The sequence below is a fragment of the Chelmon rostratus genome, chromosome 4, assembly GCF_017976325.1.
Source record: "Chelmon rostratus isolate fCheRos1 chromosome 4, fCheRos1.pri, whole genome shotgun sequence".
In the NCBI taxonomy this organism is placed as follows: domain Eukaryota; kingdom Metazoa; phylum Chordata; class Actinopteri; order Chaetodontiformes; family Chaetodontidae; genus Chelmon; species Chelmon rostratus.
In genome coordinates this window covers 4,067,951-4,090,255 of record NC_055661.1, presented here as the reverse complement: position 1 = coordinate 4,090,255, position 22,305 = coordinate 4,067,951, and the positions used below count along the sequence as shown (strand labels likewise).

At 40.6% G+C, this 22,305-nt stretch overlaps 1 protein-coding gene across 1 annotated transcript in view; it reads right to left on the bottom strand.

Moving 5' to 3' along the window:
• Positions 1-672: 672 nt before the first annotated feature.
• LOC121606000 (inactive N-acetylated-alpha-linked acidic dipeptidase-like protein 2) overlaps positions 673-22,305 on the bottom strand; it is a 472,539-nt gene continuing 450,906 nt past the window's right edge. The window contains exons 16-17 of the mRNA XM_041936153.1: positions 17,509-17,707; positions 673-1,562 (exon numbers count right to left, since the gene is read on the bottom strand). Coding sequence (XP_041792087.1) covers positions 1,319-1,562; positions 17,509-17,707 — 443 coding nt within the window. The 3' untranslated portion in view covers positions 673-1,318. The remainder of the gene's footprint in view (positions 1,563-17,508; positions 17,708-22,305) is intronic.

Sequence of the window (22,305 nt, the reverse complement as noted above, 5' to 3'; positions counted from 1 at the left end):
AGCTTCTCCTACACACTTGGAACAGGGGGTTGAGGTGAGGGGTATTCAGTCGGTTGCAATCTTTAACTTCACCACTAGAAGCCACTAAATCCTACACACTGGATCTTTAACAACATGGAGAAGTGGATATTCAAATCGTACAGTTTTCAGGTAAAAAAAGAAAATTGCACTATTTTTTAACCTTATTGATGCAAACTTTGATCTCCCCACCTTGGATTCAGGAAACGCAACCAAGGCAAAACAATGCATGTTGGAGTAAGCTGCGTGAGCCTTCCCAGAGATTTCCAAATACTGTTTACATAAATCATTTAAAACTCACCCAGGCCCAAATGAACCCCCCCGGCCCCACATTAGCGATTGCTAACTGCATACGAACTCAGGCCTCCTTGAGTTCTAATGAAGCCGGCCGTTTGGTTAGCCAGCTAGCATTTAGTTAAGCTTTACCACATGGTAAGTTTTATTTGGGCAGTTGCCCAGTCTGCTGGAGTTGTGTTTCCTGCATCTCTACAATGTCAGTGGTGAGTGTCTGTATGGACACACAAAACTCAAACAAAGTATCGTCATAAACCACACCCACACATGCTATTTTTCGGCTTACCTCCATCTCCCAGTGTGTGCAATTAAAGTGTAAAAAAAAACAAGTAAACACTTTCTGTCTCTAACATGGCGGCACCTGTTGAGACAGAATTCCAATGTTTTTACATCTTCCCTTGAATTTCATTTTTGGTGTGTTAGGTTCCTCCACCTTCCTGTGCAGGAATTTGTCCAGTAAATGGTGGACAAAAGTTGTCAAGACAACAGAGCAAGTGTCTGTTGAAAGAAGACTAATAATCTAAAAACGACCACATGCCTTTTATTACTGGTCTGCTTTCACTGGAAGACGGTATAGTGCAATTTAAACGACCCTATTGTGTCAGTATTATTTGCATATCAAAGAGTTAGCGTGCAACAAGTTAGTTTCAATACATTCATCAATCAGAAAACAGATTTTTTTTTCAACCTTTGATATGAAAATGATTCTAAAACAAGTCTAAAACTTCTCACTCCTCTGGACTGCATATTGTCTAAATTCAATCAATATTAGTTTTAGAGGAAGTGTGAAATAATGGGGATAAATGAAACTATCATTTCGTGTGTGGATTCCCAATGACTCTGACACTTTTTCAGGACTGCTGCTTGACGAGTAAGATGAGGTTTTGGATGGAGTCAGTCAGAGGGTCAATTGTGTTTTAATATTTCAAATGCAATTAAACCGGGTGGACTTGATCAGCGGCAGTTTTTGCTCTTGAGTGCGACCGAGCTCACTGGTCAGCCAAGATCACACGGCATTTGGATAGTTTTCAAACAAGTCCAAGCCAAAACACACCAGCCGCTCAGCTGACTGGACGGCCCTGAGGATGAGGGACAGAGACTGGTTCATGGTGCTGTGGCAAAGTACTTCCTTCTCTGCAGAGTTGTGTTTGGCTGCTTTGCTGGTGACGTTGCAGTGCAGGACGGCTTCCTGTGAGAACCTGAGGACGGAGAACTGAGGAGTCTTTCCTGGAAGGCTGTACAACAGGTTCCTGTGGAGAAAGACAGAGAGAGCAGAGGCTCTATACGTGAATATGGCTTGAGAATGAATCCTTTTCTTTCTTTTGTAAGTCAGATTTATTTAATGGTCAGCTTAGCATGCTGTTTCAGCTTGAACACACATTTAAATCCACAGCATGCCCTGTCCTGATCTGCTTTCAAATCCCAGATCCAACAGACAATTCTGTATGTGATCACCGTTCTGCTTATTTCCAGAGCAGTGATTCTCGACGCCGGGCTGTGACGGGGTAGGTCCGCACAGTGTCAAGAACTGATCATCCATCCCCTCCTGATGCTCAGTGATATTCACACATCATTGTGACAGGTGACAAGACAACAGAACAAAGGAATCAGCTTACTTTGAAGTAGAATAAAATGAATGAACCTAGATTCAATTTACTCAATTTAGTTTTATTTTGACAGCTTCTCTTGAGTACATTTGTTTGTTGTTTGTTTTTCTTATTGTTAGTTCACGTGGATGTGGCAGCTTCACTGTGTGGAAAGATGTAAGCTGCAGACTTTGTTCTCACCTTCATCTCCTAAAGGGGGAAAGTCAGTCTGTGCTGACCTTGAGCCTCTAGTAGGACACATCTTGCGTCTAACACATTTGCATATTCATAGATTCCGGATTACTGAATGAGATAGAAAAGTGGAAAACCACATTAAACACAAAATGTTATTCAAAGCAGATGGTTTTATGTTTGGTATGTTTGGTCGCAGCATTGCTGCTCTTCCCCTTTTAACAGAAATACTGGGTTTCCATCACCAATTTTTTCTTCTGTGCTGATAAAACCTTGTGTCTTGAATCTTATTCCTGATTTACGTGGTTGAAAAGATGCTCAAGGTTAACATTTTGGATTTTAGCAACTTAAGCACAAATAACAAAGTTCTATGTCAGCCAGCCTGCAGTCCACTGATTGTCTGCAGACCAAGTTGTGCTAAACGGCATTGATTTGACATTTATAGACTCATCAATATGAAAACTTTTTGTTTTTTCATATTTTGACCTCTGCTTAATTCTTTGTAGCAAACAGGTCACAAACATGCTGTAGTGGATGAATTATTGTTCTTTAAAAAGCCCAGTATCCTTGTCTCTTTTGTCTTCCTGCCACACTGTAGTGCACACCAGCATGCACACACATATAGCAGGGCACATATATAAACACAGACGAGCCTTTGGGGGTAGCAGAGTAGTCATTTGTAGGTCAGAATGGCAGAGGCTTTGGAGTGTTACTCTCCTCAGGGCTGAAGTACATTGATTTCTCTTAAAGCGGCTGAACAGACAGTCTTGGAGAGTAAATGGAGTGATTCTTCATCTGTTAAGACACAGGTCTCGAGCTGTAGGGTGTGAAAGAACACTGACCTTCAGCACACAATTTAGACTCAAAGTCAGAGCACTGCAGAGAGTCAGTATCTTTCACATGACACCATTATATTACACCTGTGGGGCTGCTCCTCTGCATTTAGGCTGTGGTAATGACGTTATTAAAGTTAAGTGAAGCTATATAAAAAACTTGCCAGTGAATGTAAGCAGCTGTCATATTGACCACGATGCCCATGTTGGCTTTGCATGTTCTCTGCATCTTCTGGGTTTGAGTTCACCACAACATACTGTAACCCATGAAGGCAGTGCTGCAGTATGAGGCCTAACGTAGACTTGTGTAAACACAGCATTGAGCTGAGAAGTTGATATGGCTAATGTGTTAGCAAGTCACCATTTACACATTCAGCAGGAATGGAGAAGCATTTGCATTCATTTTGAGTTGTGTTTCTGGCCAACTGATCAACTTAAGAACAATATTCACTCTCCTTTCAGCTTTGTTTCCCCACCACTAATTGTCAAGCGAAACATCTGGCTCTTTAGTACTCGGCTATGTTCGCCAGCTATTCGCGAACTTTGTCTGCTGTTTAGTGCTGGGCAGGTTGTGTATGGTCAGCTTTTTCACTCTAACCTGCTGCCTACCTGCTCTGTAAAGGGCCCACTACTGTTTTGGTGTTGAATTTTGTGACTGGACAGAAAGGTGCTGAATCATCCATATGGATATCATTTCTTGCGACACTGAGATGAAAAAACTACATCCAACGACCTGTAGCACCTTGTAAGCTTTGGAACATCAACATCAAAGTACATTTGAAGAATCTGTGTTTTTCAGATGATTATTAAGAAGCTTAAAGCATGCATATACTCCAGTTCAGTCAGGAGATTTCTGTTGGAATCCACGACTCAATGACACAAACAATACTGAACAAATATGTACTGAACAGATTTTTGTAATATATGCATTATTTGTGCTATGTTGAATGTTGTATTCATATTTGGGAACATTCCTGCTGTGAAGAGTCAGAAAGAAATATGCTTCCTAAAGGAAGAAAGAGGCCGACAGAGCGACAGTGGTTGCCTCGCATTGGCAGTTGCTTGAATGAGATTGCCTGTAGGAAGTTTTTGTGCTATCAGTCAGTATTGTGTTCACATTTTGAGGATGGTTATGTTTTGCTGGGGGAAAAATAAAATATTTTGTCCACCGGTCATTGACAGGTGAGACATAACACTGAGACCATCATCCATCCATTGTGTGTACCTGCTTATCCTGCCACACACACTGGGCAAAAGGAAGGATTCATCTCCGGACAGATCACCAGTTTGCACGAGGCTGGCAGCAGCCTTCTTCAAACAGGGAATCTGTAGCATTGCTGGCTTCATCATTGTTTCAAACACAGGTTCCTGTTACATAAAGGTAACGCCTCAGTGCAAACACCACAGGGCCGTTTGGATAGAGCTGCAGTGCTCATACAGTATCAGTCTCAGTGTGTGCGTGGTTGCACTGCTGGAGAACAATGGTGGTCCAATTAATACTATATATATATATATATATATATATATATATATAATTTTCATAAGGTCAGCCTAATGTATTGCCAAATACAACAAAGCAAGCATAATATTGTCATAATATTCCCTATTCTGATTGGCTGACAGGAGTGGTTCTACTTCTAAATTAATATGCCAGCATTATTGAAGTAAAGGTAAAGACAGCAATAGTGAGATTCAACTAAAGAGCTTGGAGCTAGTATTTTTAATTGAATTTGAATTTATAATGATATCAAATGGGTAAATACTTAGCCGTACGATGAGAGCCATGCAAATTTAATTTCAAAAAGAAAAAAAAGAAGAATAGAGGATGCAGAAATTAAGAACCGCCGCACATGAAGTGGAGGGTGGTGTGCTGGGATACACAACTGGTGAGGCATTAAATACCCTTAAATACTACAAAGTAACATAACAAAAAGTATTAGTAACTGCAGTGATGAAAACAGAACAAAATCAAACAAGAAACACTGGAAAGACAAGACAAAAAGGAGGGATGTGATGCTGAAAAGGGCCTCAGAGCCAGCATAATCTTGTCTGTCCATGTCCCCTAACCAAGAGACTGTCAACCACCGTCTGTGAGTATCCACTTATGAAAGAGGTCCTTCTGAAGCACCTCAGTGTACATAAAGACATCTGCTGTCGATTTGTGTGACTCTCAGCGGCCTGACATCCACTCTTAATGGAGGCCATCTCCTGCTCTGCAACAAAACGAATTAGGTTAAACTATGTGTACCAGCAGCATCCATTCAACACTGACAGCTGCATGGTGTGTCCGTGTGTTCTGGTACATCTTTGTGACCAATTTAAGGTTTAGTTTCAATTTGTAAAAGGAAATTTAAAGATTGTTAAAGGTTGTTATCTTTTATGGTGGAATGGGAGCCTCTTGTGTCAGTGTCAGTTTTGCGTAAGAAGAACATGTTCTCATCAGTCCCATGTCCATTTAGCTTCCTGGCAAACATTTCAGGTGACAGTCACCATTTGGTTAGGTTTAGGAAGAGTTCAAGGCCTTTCGTGCCGAGGCGAGACAAAATGTGACACTGACTACAAGATCGGTGGATCTACCACGTGCTTTGCCGAGAAACTGGGCTGGGAGTTTCCAAATGCAATAAGCAGCTTCATGCATGGATTTGGGGAGATTTTAGTTAAAGATGCTGCAACTGAAACCTCTGTAGAGGAATGCAGTAATTCCTTGTTGGCACTGGAAGTCTGCATACTGATTTTGGAGGTCACATTTCCAGGTCTTTCACCCTCAAAATCTAGTGTGCTGACTTCCAAAATATGTCATCTTTCAATTCCAGCATGGAAGTTCCCAATTCAATATGCAACATATTGATTTTGGATGTTCACACTTTTTACTGCAGCATGCTAGAAATTGAACTTCTGTGTGCATATGAGGAAGTTCCATATTGGTTTTGAAAGTTGGCATATTAATTCTAAAAGTCAGCAGTCAATTTTCAACTCCAATAAGTTCTCGATCAATGTGCAGGCCGGCTTATTGATTTTCGGTGTTATCACGTTTCAGTGTAACATAGTGGGTGTGCATATGCGGAGGCTCCTTATTGGTTTAATTCTAGACATCAGCATATTGATTTTAGAAGACAAAATCTAAGGCTTTCAACTATGAAATATACTATTCTAACTTTCAAAAGCAATATCAACTCTGCTCCACAAAAAGCTTGAGTTAAAGTGATTTCATCAAACTGTCTAAATCTACATTGCCATTTTTATATAACGGACAGAGTAGAAACATTTTTCCTGTTTGGCAAAGATCCAAGATATAAGTGATTCATAATATCTTAAACACCAGTTAATATCTTGACCACTTTCAGTGTCCCACTGAAGCAAACATCAATCAGTTCCAATTCCACCTAGGTGTGACACTTTGCAGTCACTTTAACCAGCAAATCATTGTTCAAAATATTGCATTTATCACCCTAGATAAAGTCTACTTGAGCCAAACACTCGACCTGGGACATAAATGTAGCGAGTGAATGAAAAGAGCAATTTAAACAGGAACTGATTGATGTTTCATCAAAACCATTGTTGATGCAGCTGGAAGCAAGTCCAGTTCTCGTATTTCATGCAAGCTAAATAACAAAGTTTCCTTGACATCATCGACTCATTTGACTTAAACATTCATTGCATCTAAGACATTATCATTAACAACAGGGAGAGTTAGGTGCGTCAAATGTAAAGAGGATTTATCCAGATACGAGGATTGCATTTGTTAAACAAGTTGAATAGCAACAGCAATTAAACTGTCAGAGACCTTGCCAGAGTATCCTTGTTTTCAGACATCAGGGCAACACCAGGATCATTTGCACATGGGGGTGAGCCATGTTAAAGTCTTTCTAAAGGAAACCCGAAGGCAAAGAGATAAGGTCAGGCCGAGTGGACTTCAGTGATCTGTGTGTTACAGGAGAGTCCCTGGACTGAATGAAAGCTGACTCATTCATCCTGCTGAGGGCCACCAACATCAATGGTGGCATTGAACTTTAAACCAACATCAGCTTGCACATGGAAATCTTTGTTAACAACAAAAGCTCCAAGTGATCTTTAGGCTAGCTTCCAGCTCCCTCCAGTTGCCTCAGTTTTACTCCTCATTAATGTACATTACAATTCTAATTCTAATCACATGTAATGAACGGCTGCTGCTGTATGTATGGAGAGGAATTACATCAAAGGTACAAAAATCTGCAGCTGTCAGACTGCAACTGTGTGTGTGTGTGTGTGTGTGTGTGTGTGTGTGTGCACGCCTTCTCTCTGGGTCAATCAGAAGAAGAATAATGTCATTCCCATCACATAATTTTCCAAGATCTCTTGAAAAGGACGAAAGAACACAAAGAGGAATGGGCAGAGCTATGCATCTGCTCTGTAAATGCTCATAATGCGGCACTTGGATCAGTGCCTTCGCCTGGCAGTCACACCTTTTGTGGCTAGGCTCAAGGCTCTGTTTACAGACAAACTGCACCATTTATCCCACCAAGTCAAGCCACCGTGCTGTCATGAATGAATTTGTGAGGTTTAAGTTGAAATATACGATGGGTTGTTGAAAACCTTACTACTTATTAATGAAGTCAGCCACCAATGAGACGACTGAGATGATTTACTGAGGCTCGTGGGATTTATGAGCTAGAGTCTGTGGGACACACTGGATTAAAAAAAAAGTGTTTTAATTGTAACACAGCTTCTAAATTATAATCACTGATCAAAATAATACACAGTGTAATGCACACTGCAGTATTCTGTAGCAGAGTACTGAGCCAGAATGCAGTTGTTCAGCCTTCCAGATGTCTAACTCAGACATTTAAAACTGAAGCAGGATTCAAAACCCTCAGAGTACACAGGAGGACCACCCACTGACCCTGGACCCTGACCACGACTACTTACTACCTGAATCCCAGTCCAGTGTCAGCACCACCTGCATGTTTTAATAGACCACAAACAGTTGAGCACTGACTTTCCAAATACCCTTCAAAACACCTTATAGCAGTCCGATACACGGTGGATGCTCCCTCCAGAATGTGTTTTAATGCTCAGTGTGCAATTTGATGAAAGGTTATTTAACACAACTATCATGCACATGACAACAAAAATGCAAATCATGAATATGTGCTATTGCGCTGAAAGTGAAAGTGATGTGTTTACGTTTCTATCTTGCTGCATATTTTGTTGTTTAAAATACAATACAAACCATCAAGGTAAACATTTTAAAGAGTGTTCAGTGCTCTTAGTCTAATTGTCTCAGTCCTGTGAGGGATCGGTAACTTCCTTTATAAACGAGTGCTATTTAGCCTTAATGCTTTCCGAGCATGATGGAGCAGCTAATTTTAGCTTGGATGCTAATGGCAGTCTAGGACAATTAACATGTCTATTACTGCCATAAACTGTGAATAACACTGAACAGCAGAGGCCATTTATTCTGTTAGAATCTAGCTGAAAAGTAGACAGTCTAAGTGGTGTGGGGGGAAGACAGAGTGTGTACCAGACACAGTGAGGATGCTAAAATCAAACAGAACAGAGGTGTTGCTGTTATGAAATAGAAATATAGTTGCTGCAAAAAATTCCCCACTATCAGTCAAGGTCAGCTGTCCTCCAACTAAATGCGATTTGATATGATTTATTGTGTTTATTCTTTAGCTGGACAGTTTGACTAAAATAACTTCACCAACTAATCTGGAGCTTTCACTTTCTTGTACATGCACTGTGCGGAGCCAATGAATTACTGCTGCTCTGGCCTGAAAAGCTGCTGCTGGGAAAAAATTCAAACACTGTTGTGTGTAAATTATTCCTCTTTTCCCTTTTTTGTCAGAAGGAATAAATATGTGTTCACTGTGAAGCTCAAGTTTTATGTTACATTATTGCTGTTCTGCTCCATATGTAGAACAAGATGAAAAAGAAGTGGCTGCACCCGGTGCAAGACAGAAGGCCGATGGGGGATTTAAATCATGGCTGCCACGATATACTGTAGGCCTGCATGTGATTTAGGGACTGTGGGAAAATTATCAGGGGAAGGAAGAGGGAGCCAGAAAAGGAGGGAGAGTTATGCAGTTTTTTTCTTTTTGATGAGTGTAAATGCGTACACTTTCAGAATAATTATCATTAGTTTGTTGTCATGTTTCTTTTCCCGTTTTCTACCCAAGTTATAAGAATTTGGGTCGTGAGGATACTTCCACCTCAGACTGTACCCAGACCCACAGGAGGATGCTGGTCCATGCAAACTCACCCCTCTTCCCACATTCACTAAATGGCATAGATAGAGATAGCATAGCATGTTTTGGCTCATATTAGGGTGAGGGTATTGCAGTTTTATTTATAATCAAAGGGTGTGTCCAAAGTGTGGGGCAATGCAAAGGTACTATCTGTATCTGTCAGCGTCATGAAAATATCTGTATTCATATTGACAGTATATTCAGATTCTTACTGGAAGTAAGTAGTTGCTGCTTCATATTCTGTGTCACATAGTTTTCTAAGATGCAAACCTTGACAAAAACCTGAAAAGCTCTCTTGAACGTTTTGCAGGCACTTTTGGGATTTGCGCCTAACTTCGGCTCGTCAGTTGCAAATTACTGTCAAATCACGCAAAGTGCCGGCCTTCAAAACTACTTGTGATATAAAAAAAAACACCTGAGCTGCAACAGTCAGATAGCAATGCACAGCTAAAGAGGTAAAGACGGACCAAAAGTTCTTGAGGATAAAACTTGCTGAATGTCAGAATAGCAAACCTAAACTATCTACACCTCATGAGTTCTGCAGCTTTGGAGATGAGCAGTTCCTGTTCACAGTGACAACAACCACCTCTAGATCACTTTCATACTGAAGACAAAGTTGGAAATTGATGATTATGTGCCAAGATCTGCAGTATCCTGTATAATACGAGATTCAGCTGTGCTGCACACGCCAATAACTTAGGTACAGTCCCTGACTCTAACTCTAAATGTGATCAGCAAATTTGAACGCTAAGTTTGGCCTCAGGCATTGCTGCCTCAAAATGACTGCTGGTGCGTTCCAAATGTTTCACAGGCGGAGCAGGAACTGTTTGGATGAGTCATGGTTATGCAGGCTACAGGCCATTGTGTTCAAACAGCTGTAACCTACCACCTTGTTCTTTGTCTGCCAGCTTGTTCTGAATAAGCCAGGTTTCCATTCCATTCATTCAGCATCACTGGGCAACCCCTTTAGTCACTGTGCTCAATATTGCATTATTTCTCATTATTATACCCTCACAATAAAGTGGTTTTCACACTAAATAGTCTAGAATTAGGAAAGGCCTCTTTAATTCTGTATTTGATGAGATCAGATTAAAAAAGACCTTTTGGAATAAAGTCAGGAATATAAATAACTGGATACACTGAAAAAATGGGAAATAGCAGGTCTTTGAATTTACAGAAATTCAGTTAATAAATGCAACATGTTTCATTTATATTCCTTGTGTGAACATAGTTGAATCACGTAGACTTCACTTGTTTATGGAAATGTTGAATATACATGTTTCTCTCATGTTGATTGAAAGTGATTGAATTGAAAATTTCAAATCAATGTAATTGAGTTTTGTCATCACCAGAAATGGAATATATTCAAAAGGCGCCAGGAAGTGTCATTGGGCGGAAATGAGCCAATAAGCTGGATGCCAACCGTCGCGATACAAGAAGAAGAAGTGTTGACTGCGAAAATTGTGTTAGATTCTCCAGCTATTTGAGTTATTTTGCTCATATGAATGTACATCTCAAAAGAAATGAGACTGCCATTTGTATGTTTTTAGGCTGTGACTTTAAAACAAACATTTATTGTACATTCAAATCACACAGATTGGTTGATTTTAAACCTGGAGTAGTTATAACTAGGATACCATCTGTGAATGAATTAGAGGCAAATAGTCAGGAGTGTGTAGAGCAGTCTGATACAGCCGTTCCTTCAAGTAGTCATTCTCATACTGAGGACTTGCAGAAGGTCATAGAGCAAAGATTTGCAGCTGCGTTGTTGAAGTTGGAGCATTTGGTCCATCTGCCTAGCACAGCTGTTGATGTGTTTTTAGGGGAACTCCATCATTTGATTTGTTCTGCACCTGTTCCATTATCTTGTGATATTGTGAGTGACATCTTTCATCAGAGAAACCTCCCTGTTGATGAACTGTTAATGCAATTTGTTCTGGTCATCCTGTGCAAAGGTCCATGCCCTCTAAGTACTGCATATCTGCGTAAGCAGTATTACAAGAAGACTTCAGTGTTGTAGAGCCAGTTGAATACATTCTTGATGGGAAAAAAATGGGAAAAACAAACGCAGTTTCCAGTATGTCCCAGTATTGAAGTCCTTACATCAGCTGTTAAGTAGAAGGGATGTCGTTGATAAAGTTGTTGAGGGCCATCAAAGACAGGAGGAAACACATTCTGGAGTGTCATATCAGTACAAGTCCTCAAGAGATGGCTCCTTATTTAAGGAAAACAGTTTCCTTGCTGTTAATTGGGTGTTAGCAAACTTGCCTCCAGGCTCTCATTCCTCGTTATCATCTATCTACTTGTCAGTTTTGTGCAAAACCGATGATGTTAAAACTTATGGTTATGATAAAATCTGTGAACCTCTTCTACAAGATCTGAAAACTTTGGAGGAGCTGGGTGTTTATGTCCCGCTGTCAGTTAAGGGTGCAGTACTCAGTATAGTGGCCGACAACCTGGGGGCGCACAGCATCGCAGGATTTCTGCAGAGTCTTTGTAATACTATTACTATTGCAGATTTTGCACAGGAAAGAGCAGTGATATTCAGCTGCATTCTGTTGCATCTGGTGCTTTCAGTCTGAGAACCAAGGAGCTTTATGAGGCCCTTGTCAAACAAGCCCAAGATACAGGTACAGGTCAGAAGGCGTCTTCACAAAAAATCTGTCTCATTTTCATGTCATCTTTGCCTATCCACCGGATCTTGCCCATGATGTTTTTGAGGGTATAATCCCAGTAGAGCTAGCTCATTGCTTAACAGTACTTATACCCAGAAAGCTTTTCACATTAGATGACCTGAACAATACCATTCTGAAGTTTCCCTACAAATAGGCTGACAGGACAAGTGAACCTCATGTAGTGTCACAAACTTTCTCCAGCAGAAAAACTGTGGGGGGAAACTGTCATGAAAACTGGAGCTTGCTCCGGTTCTTGCCTTTTTTGGTTGGATCATATGGATTGCCGGAATCTAGTGAAATTGACCAAATCTGTATTTTACATGAGAGTACCCACAAGAACATTCACTCTCATGGCACTCAGTGAACTCCTTGATACTTATCCACTAGTTGACTACAGGATTGGATCAGCCCACATGGTGACTTTGAAAAGGCATATTGAAATAAAAGGTGCACTAGGGGGCGGTTTATGACAATGTGCTTTGATCTACTTTATTAAATATGGTTATGGGAAGTTGCAGCACCACATTCTTACTTTCTGCCTGCATCTATCACTTATTTGGTATTTTTGTTTATATTTGTTACATTTTAGAGTATTAGGCCTTTAAAACTCATTGAAAGGGCTTAAATATTAATTCATGAGGTATTCATTTCAACATAAACCTGCCTTAAAAGTCATTAAAAAAGTCTTAAATATGAATTCATGAGGTCTTAATATTAACAAACTTTTAAAAAATATATTTTTGTCAACATCTGACATGGACCAGATATACAATACTGACCTGCAGTGATGGTTTGAACTGGAAAAAGGTGATTTGGCCAATTAAAATTTGTCTTTAAAAAGGTCTTTCAAAGTATGAAATTCAACTCCTTTTTTCTCCTACCCTAGTCTATTTTATTAAAGATTTTTTATTATAAATTTGCATACCTGTTGAACTCTAATTGAAAAGTAGGCTTTTGCCACTAAATTTAAAATCTAAAATGTATGCATGTCTGACATCTAATCATTTTTGTGTGTGTGTCTGTGCAGAGTAAACAGCTTTGAAGATGGGGACTCTGGGGGGTGATCCTGAAGATCGTCTTGACTGATGGCAGCTCTCAGAGGTTGACTCTCTACCATGGACTCCCTGCATCCGTTGATGACCTCATCGTTGAAGTGAAGAAACAGTGTGGCCTTCAGGGCAACTTTAAACTTCAATTTGTGGATTCTTTGTTTGGAAATGAGTTCCTTAACCTTACCTCAATTTCAGAAGTAGAAGATAAAGGTACTCTTAAAGTCACTGATATGTCAAGGCCCTCTACTATGCAGCATGATGATGAGAGGTCTTCTGTTTTCATTCCAGTCTTCAGACCCCAAGCATTCACTTCTTCCCCTGTAAATGACTCTTCGTCCCTGTCAGGTGAATCTGTGGATACAGATATACTGTCTTAGAGTGAGTCTACAAGCTCACGGTCCTCTTGGCCTCCTGTTTTTCATGTGCCTAAGTTTTCCTTGCATGCTGAATTAAAACTTCAGCAGGCAAGTTTGGCCTATATTCAAAATGACACTGTACTTATTCCAGATCCCAAGTTGAAGTCATCCATCCTTGATATCCTTGTATAAAGTCTATGTCAGTGATAAGGACATGGAACAGGTAGCCCAGAGTCTTATCAAGACACATCCATGTTTAACTGAGAAAGGGCCCTGTACTGGATATGGTGGATGGAAGTACACACCTGAGAAAACTGGGCAACCCAGAGGTGACAGTGAAGGAACCTGTAGGACAGCGCAGTGCAGCCTTTGGTGTCAAAAAGGCAAAGAGGGTGGAGGTTAACTTTTGCCCGACATACCCATCATCAGAAACTGAGGGGAGTCTGGGGGCCATGCAGAAGGCTCTACTCTAGATGTAGAGAAGACGAACAACAGAGAGGTTGTAAAACTCAAGATGGGAAAGACTTTCGCACACAGAAGACATGAAGTCGTTCGTAATGTTCCAATGGTGGAGGATTTCATGACAAGGTTGCCTGCTCTGTTTGAAGTTAGTGAGGTAAGGCGTGGAATTTCTTGGGTCCACTGGCAAACTGCTAATATGCCTTACCTTTTTCTGTTTCCTTTGTACTTTTTATCTGTTTTCAGGTCAATGCTGAATTCAAGAGAATCACCGCCGTCCCACTTAAATCCAAGTTCCTGTCTCAGCTGGACCTCTACTCTGACAACCTGACAAGGCTGTTCCAAAAGAGAGGAGGACAGCTCGGAGCAAGGCTCAAAACAATCATTGCACAAGTTGCTGACGTAAGTTATACAGGAGTCCCGCAGTCATGAAAAACCCAGAAATGTTAACAATTTTGACATTTTTTAGAAAATGGAAAGTGGAAAGGTTATATAAAATTGAACAATGTTTTAGTTGCCACATAATTTATTGGCAAGAAGGGCATACAAACAGTACAGATAGCCAGGGAGGCCATGAGTGCAGTCATTTGTATCTTTTTCCTTCCACTATTTGTGCATGTTTTTGACTGTTTTAACTTTTCCTCTATTTACTTTTAAATAATGATCTGGAGCTTACATCAAAGCTCGTACCATTGTAGGGACCCTAGTGTTATATTCTCAGAAATATGTACCCATATGACAGATTACACCAGTAGTTGACTTTAAATTAAAGCACATGAGCTAAATTAAGAGGCCAATCAAGAAATCTCCTTTCAGTGTAATGATGTAGACACTGGATGAGAGTGTATCGTCAAGGGAGTCTGCATCTACATGGGCGAAGATCCAGAAAACCTTGTGCGGGAATATGTGGTATGTACATAAATCAGTGCTTACTTTTTCCCCTTATCTTCCATCCTTCCCTTGTTCTCGTACTTGATCACTTGGTCTGAAATAATTCATTGATTAATATAAAATGTACAGATTATACTTTTGCTTATCTGTTTCATACCATTGTAAAACAATACAATGTCTCTTGGTTGCTGGTTAAACTAACAAAGCAAATTTGAGACTTGACTTCAGACTGTAGTTGTGGTGGGTGTTTATCATTATTTTTTTTAACTAAATCATTGATTATTTAAAATAAATGCTATAAAAGTTATTTGAATCATCAGGAAACAATCTGAAGATTGATCAGTTTAAATTAATCGTAGTTTCAATAGCTGTTCTGTCACCATTCTTTTTGTCTCTGTCTTGGCCACTGCTGTTCTATTACAATCCATCACTTTTGTAACTTCACCTGATTTCATCTTTTATTTTATTCTTTAATGTGTCATTCTTTCATGTTTTATAATTTTCAATATGTCAAACAGCTACACAGTTCTCTGACATGAGTAAAGCAATTGAAAGATAATAAAACAAAAGTCAGTTGCCAATATGATGATTAAAGTTTGACTGGCGGTATGGTGGCCACAACAGGGTTCATGTGATTTAAACATCAGCTGAAATTTGTTTTAATGTTCAACTGTAGTTACTCGTTCTTTTCTTTAAATTTACCTTCATTCTCACTTTCACCTTACCTTGTCTATATACTGTCACTATGCCTAGCCAATTTCATGTTTATTTATTTATTTTTTTGATTGGGGCTTGGTTAAATGGCTTTTATTTACCTTCCTTTATTTGCCCACCTGTGTCTGTTTTGTACAGGGCATGGATGAAAACGCCATGAACAAGGCCACTGAAGACACCACTTTTGGGATTTATGTTCTTAAAGAACATGCTTCAAGTGATTGGAATTGTCCTTGAAGGACCCAATTGTTGCAAGATCGAGATGACGTAGCATTAGCTGTTGCTATGCTGTTCGGACTCATGTATGCACTGAACTTCAGGTACCCTGCTGACCTCCGCTTTACCTTTGAGGTAGTCCAGAAGATTTTCATGGAACTGGATGGAGAAGCACTCACTCTAAAAAAACAGGCTCTTTCAGTGTTCAGGGTCACAGGCACTGTGCTGCCAGTGATAAACAAAAAAAAAAAAGGACATTAAAGTGTCCTCAACGGCATCTTGGGTATTGCTATTCTATTTTGATTGCTTTTTCATTTTCACTATTTTCTCTTATGAAACCATTATGAAAACACTTCAAAGAGGGTTTGTGGAGCAGAAGTATAAAGCTGAATAAAATGGAAATACTCATGTAAAGTTCAAGGACCTCGAATTTGTTCTCGAGTACAGTACATGAGTAAACGTACATTCATTACTTACATTACATTCCACCACTGAAGGTCAGATTGTGTCACTAGCAGCATGTTACTCGATGAAGAAAAACCCCTCTAAAACTTGTAGCCATAGACACTGTCATTTTGTAACGACCCTGAGCCGACGACCACAAGATGAAATGTTTTGCAAGCTTTGAACTGTAAGTCAAAGAAATGCAGTAGCTCTTACCTTGGCACTGGCTTCAATTAAAGAAATAAAAAAAATGTGGTTTTGTCGTTAACAGTGTACACTGTGGGGCGATAAAACTCACACCCATCCCTGGCAGAACTGTGGTGGGTCTCCTGCAAGAACCTTTTCAAATCCTTAGCTAAGACCTCTCCTTCTTTTTCAGGAGGTTTACTGATACAAGTGTTCCAAGTTTAAACTCACTCAACTGCTCTTCATTTTATTTTTTTAATTTCTAGTTGGAGCCTGATGAATGCCACCTGCTCAGGAGTCAGCGTGTGCTCGTGAGATTTGATTATTAGCTTTTAAAACGATGCCACTGCGGAGCTGTACCATGACAGTAATGAAAAGGAAATGGTTTGTCATTAAGTTCGAAACCAAAACACATCTTGCCAAAGCAAAGCAATCCAAATAACGATGTGACGGTCACAGAGATGTTCAAGGGAATATTCAATTACAGGTGATGCTACACTGTGGGGTGTGACCGAGGATGATAAACTCCAATCTCATTCACACTATGGCATTATAGTGTGAAAAGTTCTGAATTCAGAATGTAGCCACTCTCACATGAGGCCCAATGAGTCTGACCCAAGGGGCTAACTGTCTAAGCCAAGGGGCTAAAGCCAATACCCCCACAGTATCAAAGCACCCTCTGACTGGTATCAGTTTTGAATGACTGCAGGCTGAAGCTATTGGCATAGTATAATAATCATTTTCTGTATGCCTGCAGAGTGATCACAGATGACCCTGCAGTGTGGATGATAAGTTGCTATGAAGTGAAAACAGTGAGACAACTTGCTTCAAAGGTCCCCTGTGGCATTTCTAACCATCACTGGCGCTACAGAGCAAAGTTTCTAGAAGCGATCCGGCTGTATCTTATGCACAAGCACACACTTATTAAAAGGGAGGCGAGAGGACCAACTGAGCTAACGGTGGCGAGGAGGCACCCACTCATTAGCACAAAGGTGGAGAAGTGTTCGCTGATGAATGTTTTTCAGATTGTCAGCCCTGCCAACTGGAACGGACAATAAGTCTAGTTTCACTGTGGGAAAAAAATACAGGAAGGCAGGAATGCTGTGCCATTAAAACACAGTCTGCCTGATCTGTATAATATTTCAGCAGAAAAACAGACACTGCTAGCAGGGACTTTAACATGTCAAACACTAAAGTCAACTGTGTTCAAGATTTTGAGTTTATATAACACAAGTTCATACATTCTATGATCATCCAGACCGAGTGTGTAGGTGTTCCTGGGTTGGGATCAGGTGACAGTCTGCTCATCACCTCCTACCACACTGCACCACTGCTGCAACGCTGAGAAGCTAACTTGTCTCCTACCTGTACACTCCAGGCGGTGTCTGTGGGATGATGAAGCTCTTCTCCAGGTCGCGGAGTACATCATTCAGCATCCGCACGTGGGAGGGATCCCGCTCTTTAGGGTCATTTGCCGGCCGCATAGTTTCTGATTGGAAGAAAGCTGCGTGGTCCCTCAGAGAGGAGGCTGAGGAGAGGAGGGGCTGAGATACCATGTTCCTCTCTAGACACAGACACAGGGAGGAGGAGAGACAGAGGAAGAGAAACAACACATGAAAAAAGTGACCTTAACTTTGAGCTTTGTTGTTGTCTGGTTTAAATATACAAGCAGTGGGTAAAAGAACTACGTATGGAAGACACAGTGAAATTGCAAGATGGTGGTTTCAAGTTGAGGCTCATTGTCATCTTAGAAATTCAACCAAAATTTCTGTGCAGTGGGTTTTTTGTTATTCTTAAGGACATTTGGAACCGGCTCACAAAACCATATAACGCGTTGCCATTGTGACAAAACTGGGCACTAAATGTTGAATATCTTTTTTCACCTGTAATCATGAATTATCAACTATTATTTTTTGATTGGTCTGCACATGGAAACAGGTTTCTACATGTCTCTACACTGTTCATGTGGTTTCATGAACAGCAGGAGTTCAAACCCCTTTTTCACTCCCAAACAAACAAACTACAGATGATTCCTTTGCTTCTGACACTCGAACACAGTTGCACAATGCACAATGTACATCCTTTAAATAAACACACTAATATATTGACTTGGTTACAGCGATGTAAATGTGCAGCGGTGCACATAAAAAGTGGCAACAGCCTATTAGCCTATCATGCCGTCTTGTTATAGGCCGCTCCTTTTTGTCACACTGTCACCACCAGCTGTGTGTGTCCACAAAGCAAAGGCACTCCGGCTAGATGTACACAGAAAGACGGTGGAGCTCAAAGAAGCGCAAAGCGCCCCCCTCGTATCGATTACACAAATATTATTTCTTAAAAGAGCAGAACAAAGTGGAGGCAGGATCAGCTGCAGTGTTGAATTAGTGTGTGGTGCATGGCTGGGATGGCAGAGAATACAAACTAGATTCATCGTTGCACTTGATTTCATACTCTATAGCTTCATTTGAAGTATTATTAAAATGCTTAAAAAGTAAAATTGATTTGCTCATTTTGAATATTCAATGCTAATTTATTACAAGTGCGGGGGGGCAAATGTCAATCAGCCCTCCTGATTGACATGAGAAGTGTCAAGAAAAACATCCTGATGTCATTTAAGGTGGCAGACTTCATCGCCATGCCTTTGAATTAGCTCCGCCGTGCTACTGCTCATGTGTTTGGCATCTCGGTATCAGCTGCTGGTTGAAATCATGTGTGATTCTTGAGCATGCTCCTATTCCTATCAATATGAATGTAATGCCTTGCAACAACATCCCAGCATGCAATGTATATCAGCCGTCCCGGACCTCTCCATCGTCTGCGTCACACCTCCTCAGTATCGCTCGACAAAGACACACACACTTGTACAAACACATTAACTCAGGATGTAATTTAAAGCTTCACTCCCAGGTCTCTCTTTCAAGCCCCATATCAACCATACACTCAATACACTAAATTAAAGAGAGCCTCCACCTTTCTTACCTCTAACTGCTGATCAATTTCCTCCACCGACCTCTGCAAGCACACACTCACACACTGGGCTCATGCACACAGGACACACAATTAGCCTGTCAACACAAAGCTGGCTTATTTTACAGTACGTTTGGCACTGCAAATCAATTACCCCACATTTACAGTTAATGGGCCTGTATTCTTGGCTCCCTTAAATGATATCTGGCTGGATCCGATGGGCCTCTTTTGGAACGACTGAAATTTGTTGTGTTACTGCCTGTATGAGGACAAAGGTTCATGTTCAGGTGTTCAGCTCTGAATGGTTTCCATTCAGTCAGTCAGGAATGGATGCTTTTACGGTATGAACACAATACAGCCACTGTTTGCAATTCTGCTGGTCAGAAAATACTACTATGAGCTGTTGACATGATGCATAAATTGATGCCATGGATCCTTTATATTTAAATACAAAGGAGGATCTGAGGAGACCATTTTTTGCACTGCTTGAGTGACCAATAATAATAAAACATCTGTATCTACATATTTACATGGCCAATGTGTGATGTGTTTGTTTGTTGTGGAGGTCAGGTGGTGGTGGTGGTGTAGCACATATGACTTCCATGCAGGACACTGGAGTTTGCATCCTGTCACACATAGAGGGGACTATCAAGAGGAAACTGAACTTGAAAACTGTCCTTTCAAAATGTGGGCTGCCCTCTCCTGGAACACAATGTCTCCACCTAGTGGTGACTATTTAAACTCATTGGGAATTTTGAGCTTGAATTTTGACTATCTGAGGTTTCTGTAGCTAGAGTTTAAACTGTAGAGCAGGGGTCCGTTTCACAAAGCAGGTTCAACAAACTCTGAGTGTAACCCTGAACTCTGAGTTGATCTACTCTGAGATAGGAAACTCTGAGTTTTCGATTCCACAACAGCAGATTTGAGTTAGTTTGATTAACTCAGAGTAGGTTCACCTCGAGTTAAGCGCGTGCACCGCAACTATAAAAAGACAGCATCAATGGAACCCCGATTTGAGGAGTCACCATGGCAACGGGGAAGCGGAAGGCTGCCTACTTCACGCCACTGGAAATTAGACATTTTAATGCGCTCATACAGCGAATATGAACACGTTTTTAGACAGAAGTCCAACACCGCTGCAGCTGCGAAGGAGAAGGAGACGGCGTGGGAGAACATTGCTGCTCGGGTCAATGCGTGAGTATAAATGTAGTCCTTTGAAATCACAATAATATTACAGGGCAAAAGTGCTTGAATGGTTGCCTTTTAATTTATTTCATTTAGGTGCAATCCCGCAGGGGAGAAGCGCACTTGGCAGCAGCTTAAATTGAAATATAAAAACATTGATTAAACAGGTAAGACCTCTGCATGATCTCATGGAGGTAGCTACCTCATTTTGATCATGTTTTACATTGTCAAGTAAATATTAAGTGGCTCCCTTTCATTGTAAAATTGGTTATATTGTGTTCATATAATGTTTTGCTTTTTGTTAACGAATGAAATAAAATTTAAAAATGAAAAAAGTGTTATCTATATCATGTTATGTTAAGCCTATATTAAAACTAACACAGACTTTTACTCAGCCAACAGAAAGAAGGCAGATGCACGAAGAACGGGTGGTGGCCTAGAACCGATAACTGTCTGGAAAAGCAAGAACATCGTGGTCTGATAACTATCTCCCGACGAATATTTAATTCTCTGCGCAGTATCGCTGCACCTTCATCCACGGGATCATGATCAAAAGACGTTAACATGCCATGTTAACGAAAAAAGTCACCACCTACTGTGCCTAATGGACTTCTCACTGACTGATATTTTTAATGATTTTTTTTTAATAACAGATGGCAGAACTATGCCAAAACTCATCTGCCGACTGAATGAATGACTGAGGAAGTGAAATACGGTGTGTGGTTGAAAGAGGGCGGAGACACAGAGAAACTCGAGGTTCCTTGAGTAAAACCTGGTCCCGACCAGGTTAGGTTCATAGAGTCAGTTACTGCGGTAACTGACTCAGAGTTTAACTTACCTCTGTCTGTGAAACAGGCTTGAGTTACCCCTCTTTCTCTGGTTTGACTTACCTTCCTATGTGAAACAGAAAACTCAGAGTTTCCCTCATTTCAGGGTTAACATACTCTGAGTTTTCAGTAAACCTGCTTTGTGAAACGGACCTCAGGAGATTGTCTAATGCCGTGATCAGACTAAATGAATCTAGCTGATTTTGAGACGGTTTTGTTGTGCCCGACCAATTACTAGCGCCGTGGCTGATTGTGAACAATAATCGGGCACCTGTACCTGTGTAGTGTGACATGCTAAACGTTTAGCGTCTGGGATGCACCAAGACACCCCGACAAAATGACTAGCATGTCAGAATGTTTTGTGATTGGCTCATATGTTTAGTCTTACCAGTCACCTGACCAAGACACAGCAAGAGTTTATGGCACTGTTATCGTTAGATCTGATACGGTGACCCGGCATTAGAAGTCAGTAGCTATTAGCTTGTTTCCGCTGAGTAAATATATGCCTGTAAGGATGAGCACACATGTCGTTTAATGTTAAGCACATACAGTAAAAACAGATTGTTTGATTGAACTGATTTCAGCGAATTGTTAAAAAAAGGATACTTAAGTAAATCGTTGGGAAGGAAGTGCAAACACATTTTGGATTATATGTAGTAATAAGTAATATGTAACATTGGTCCTAATCAACAGACCTTGGTGTGTGTTTGTGTTTCTTTGGATCAGAGTGAGAGTGAGTTCGGGAACAGAGCGTGACTCATCGGAGATGAGAAGGGAAGACAGCAGGGACAAAAATAGACAAAGAGGACTGTTCTCTTCTACAAATTTAAATGGCTCTGGCTCCTCGCAGCCAGCTGGGACTCATGAAATATTGTTTGATTGTTGTAATCCATCACATCTTTTGACACGCGGGGACGTGTGTGAGTGTATTTGTATTTGGGTATACAGTTGGGACTTGGCCTCCTGCGATAACAGTGGCAGACAGAAGAGAGAGAAATTCAAAAGAGCTCTAGGGTGATGCTTTTATTCGATGGACTAGTTTTCCTTTCAAGTACACCATCATAAACATCGACAGATGTTTCTGAACGTCAGCGTTTCATGTAGGTTTAATTGATTCCTATTGTGCTACATTGATGCAGGTTCTTAAAGGATCCTGGCTCTAATTCTTGTTGTATTATTTGTG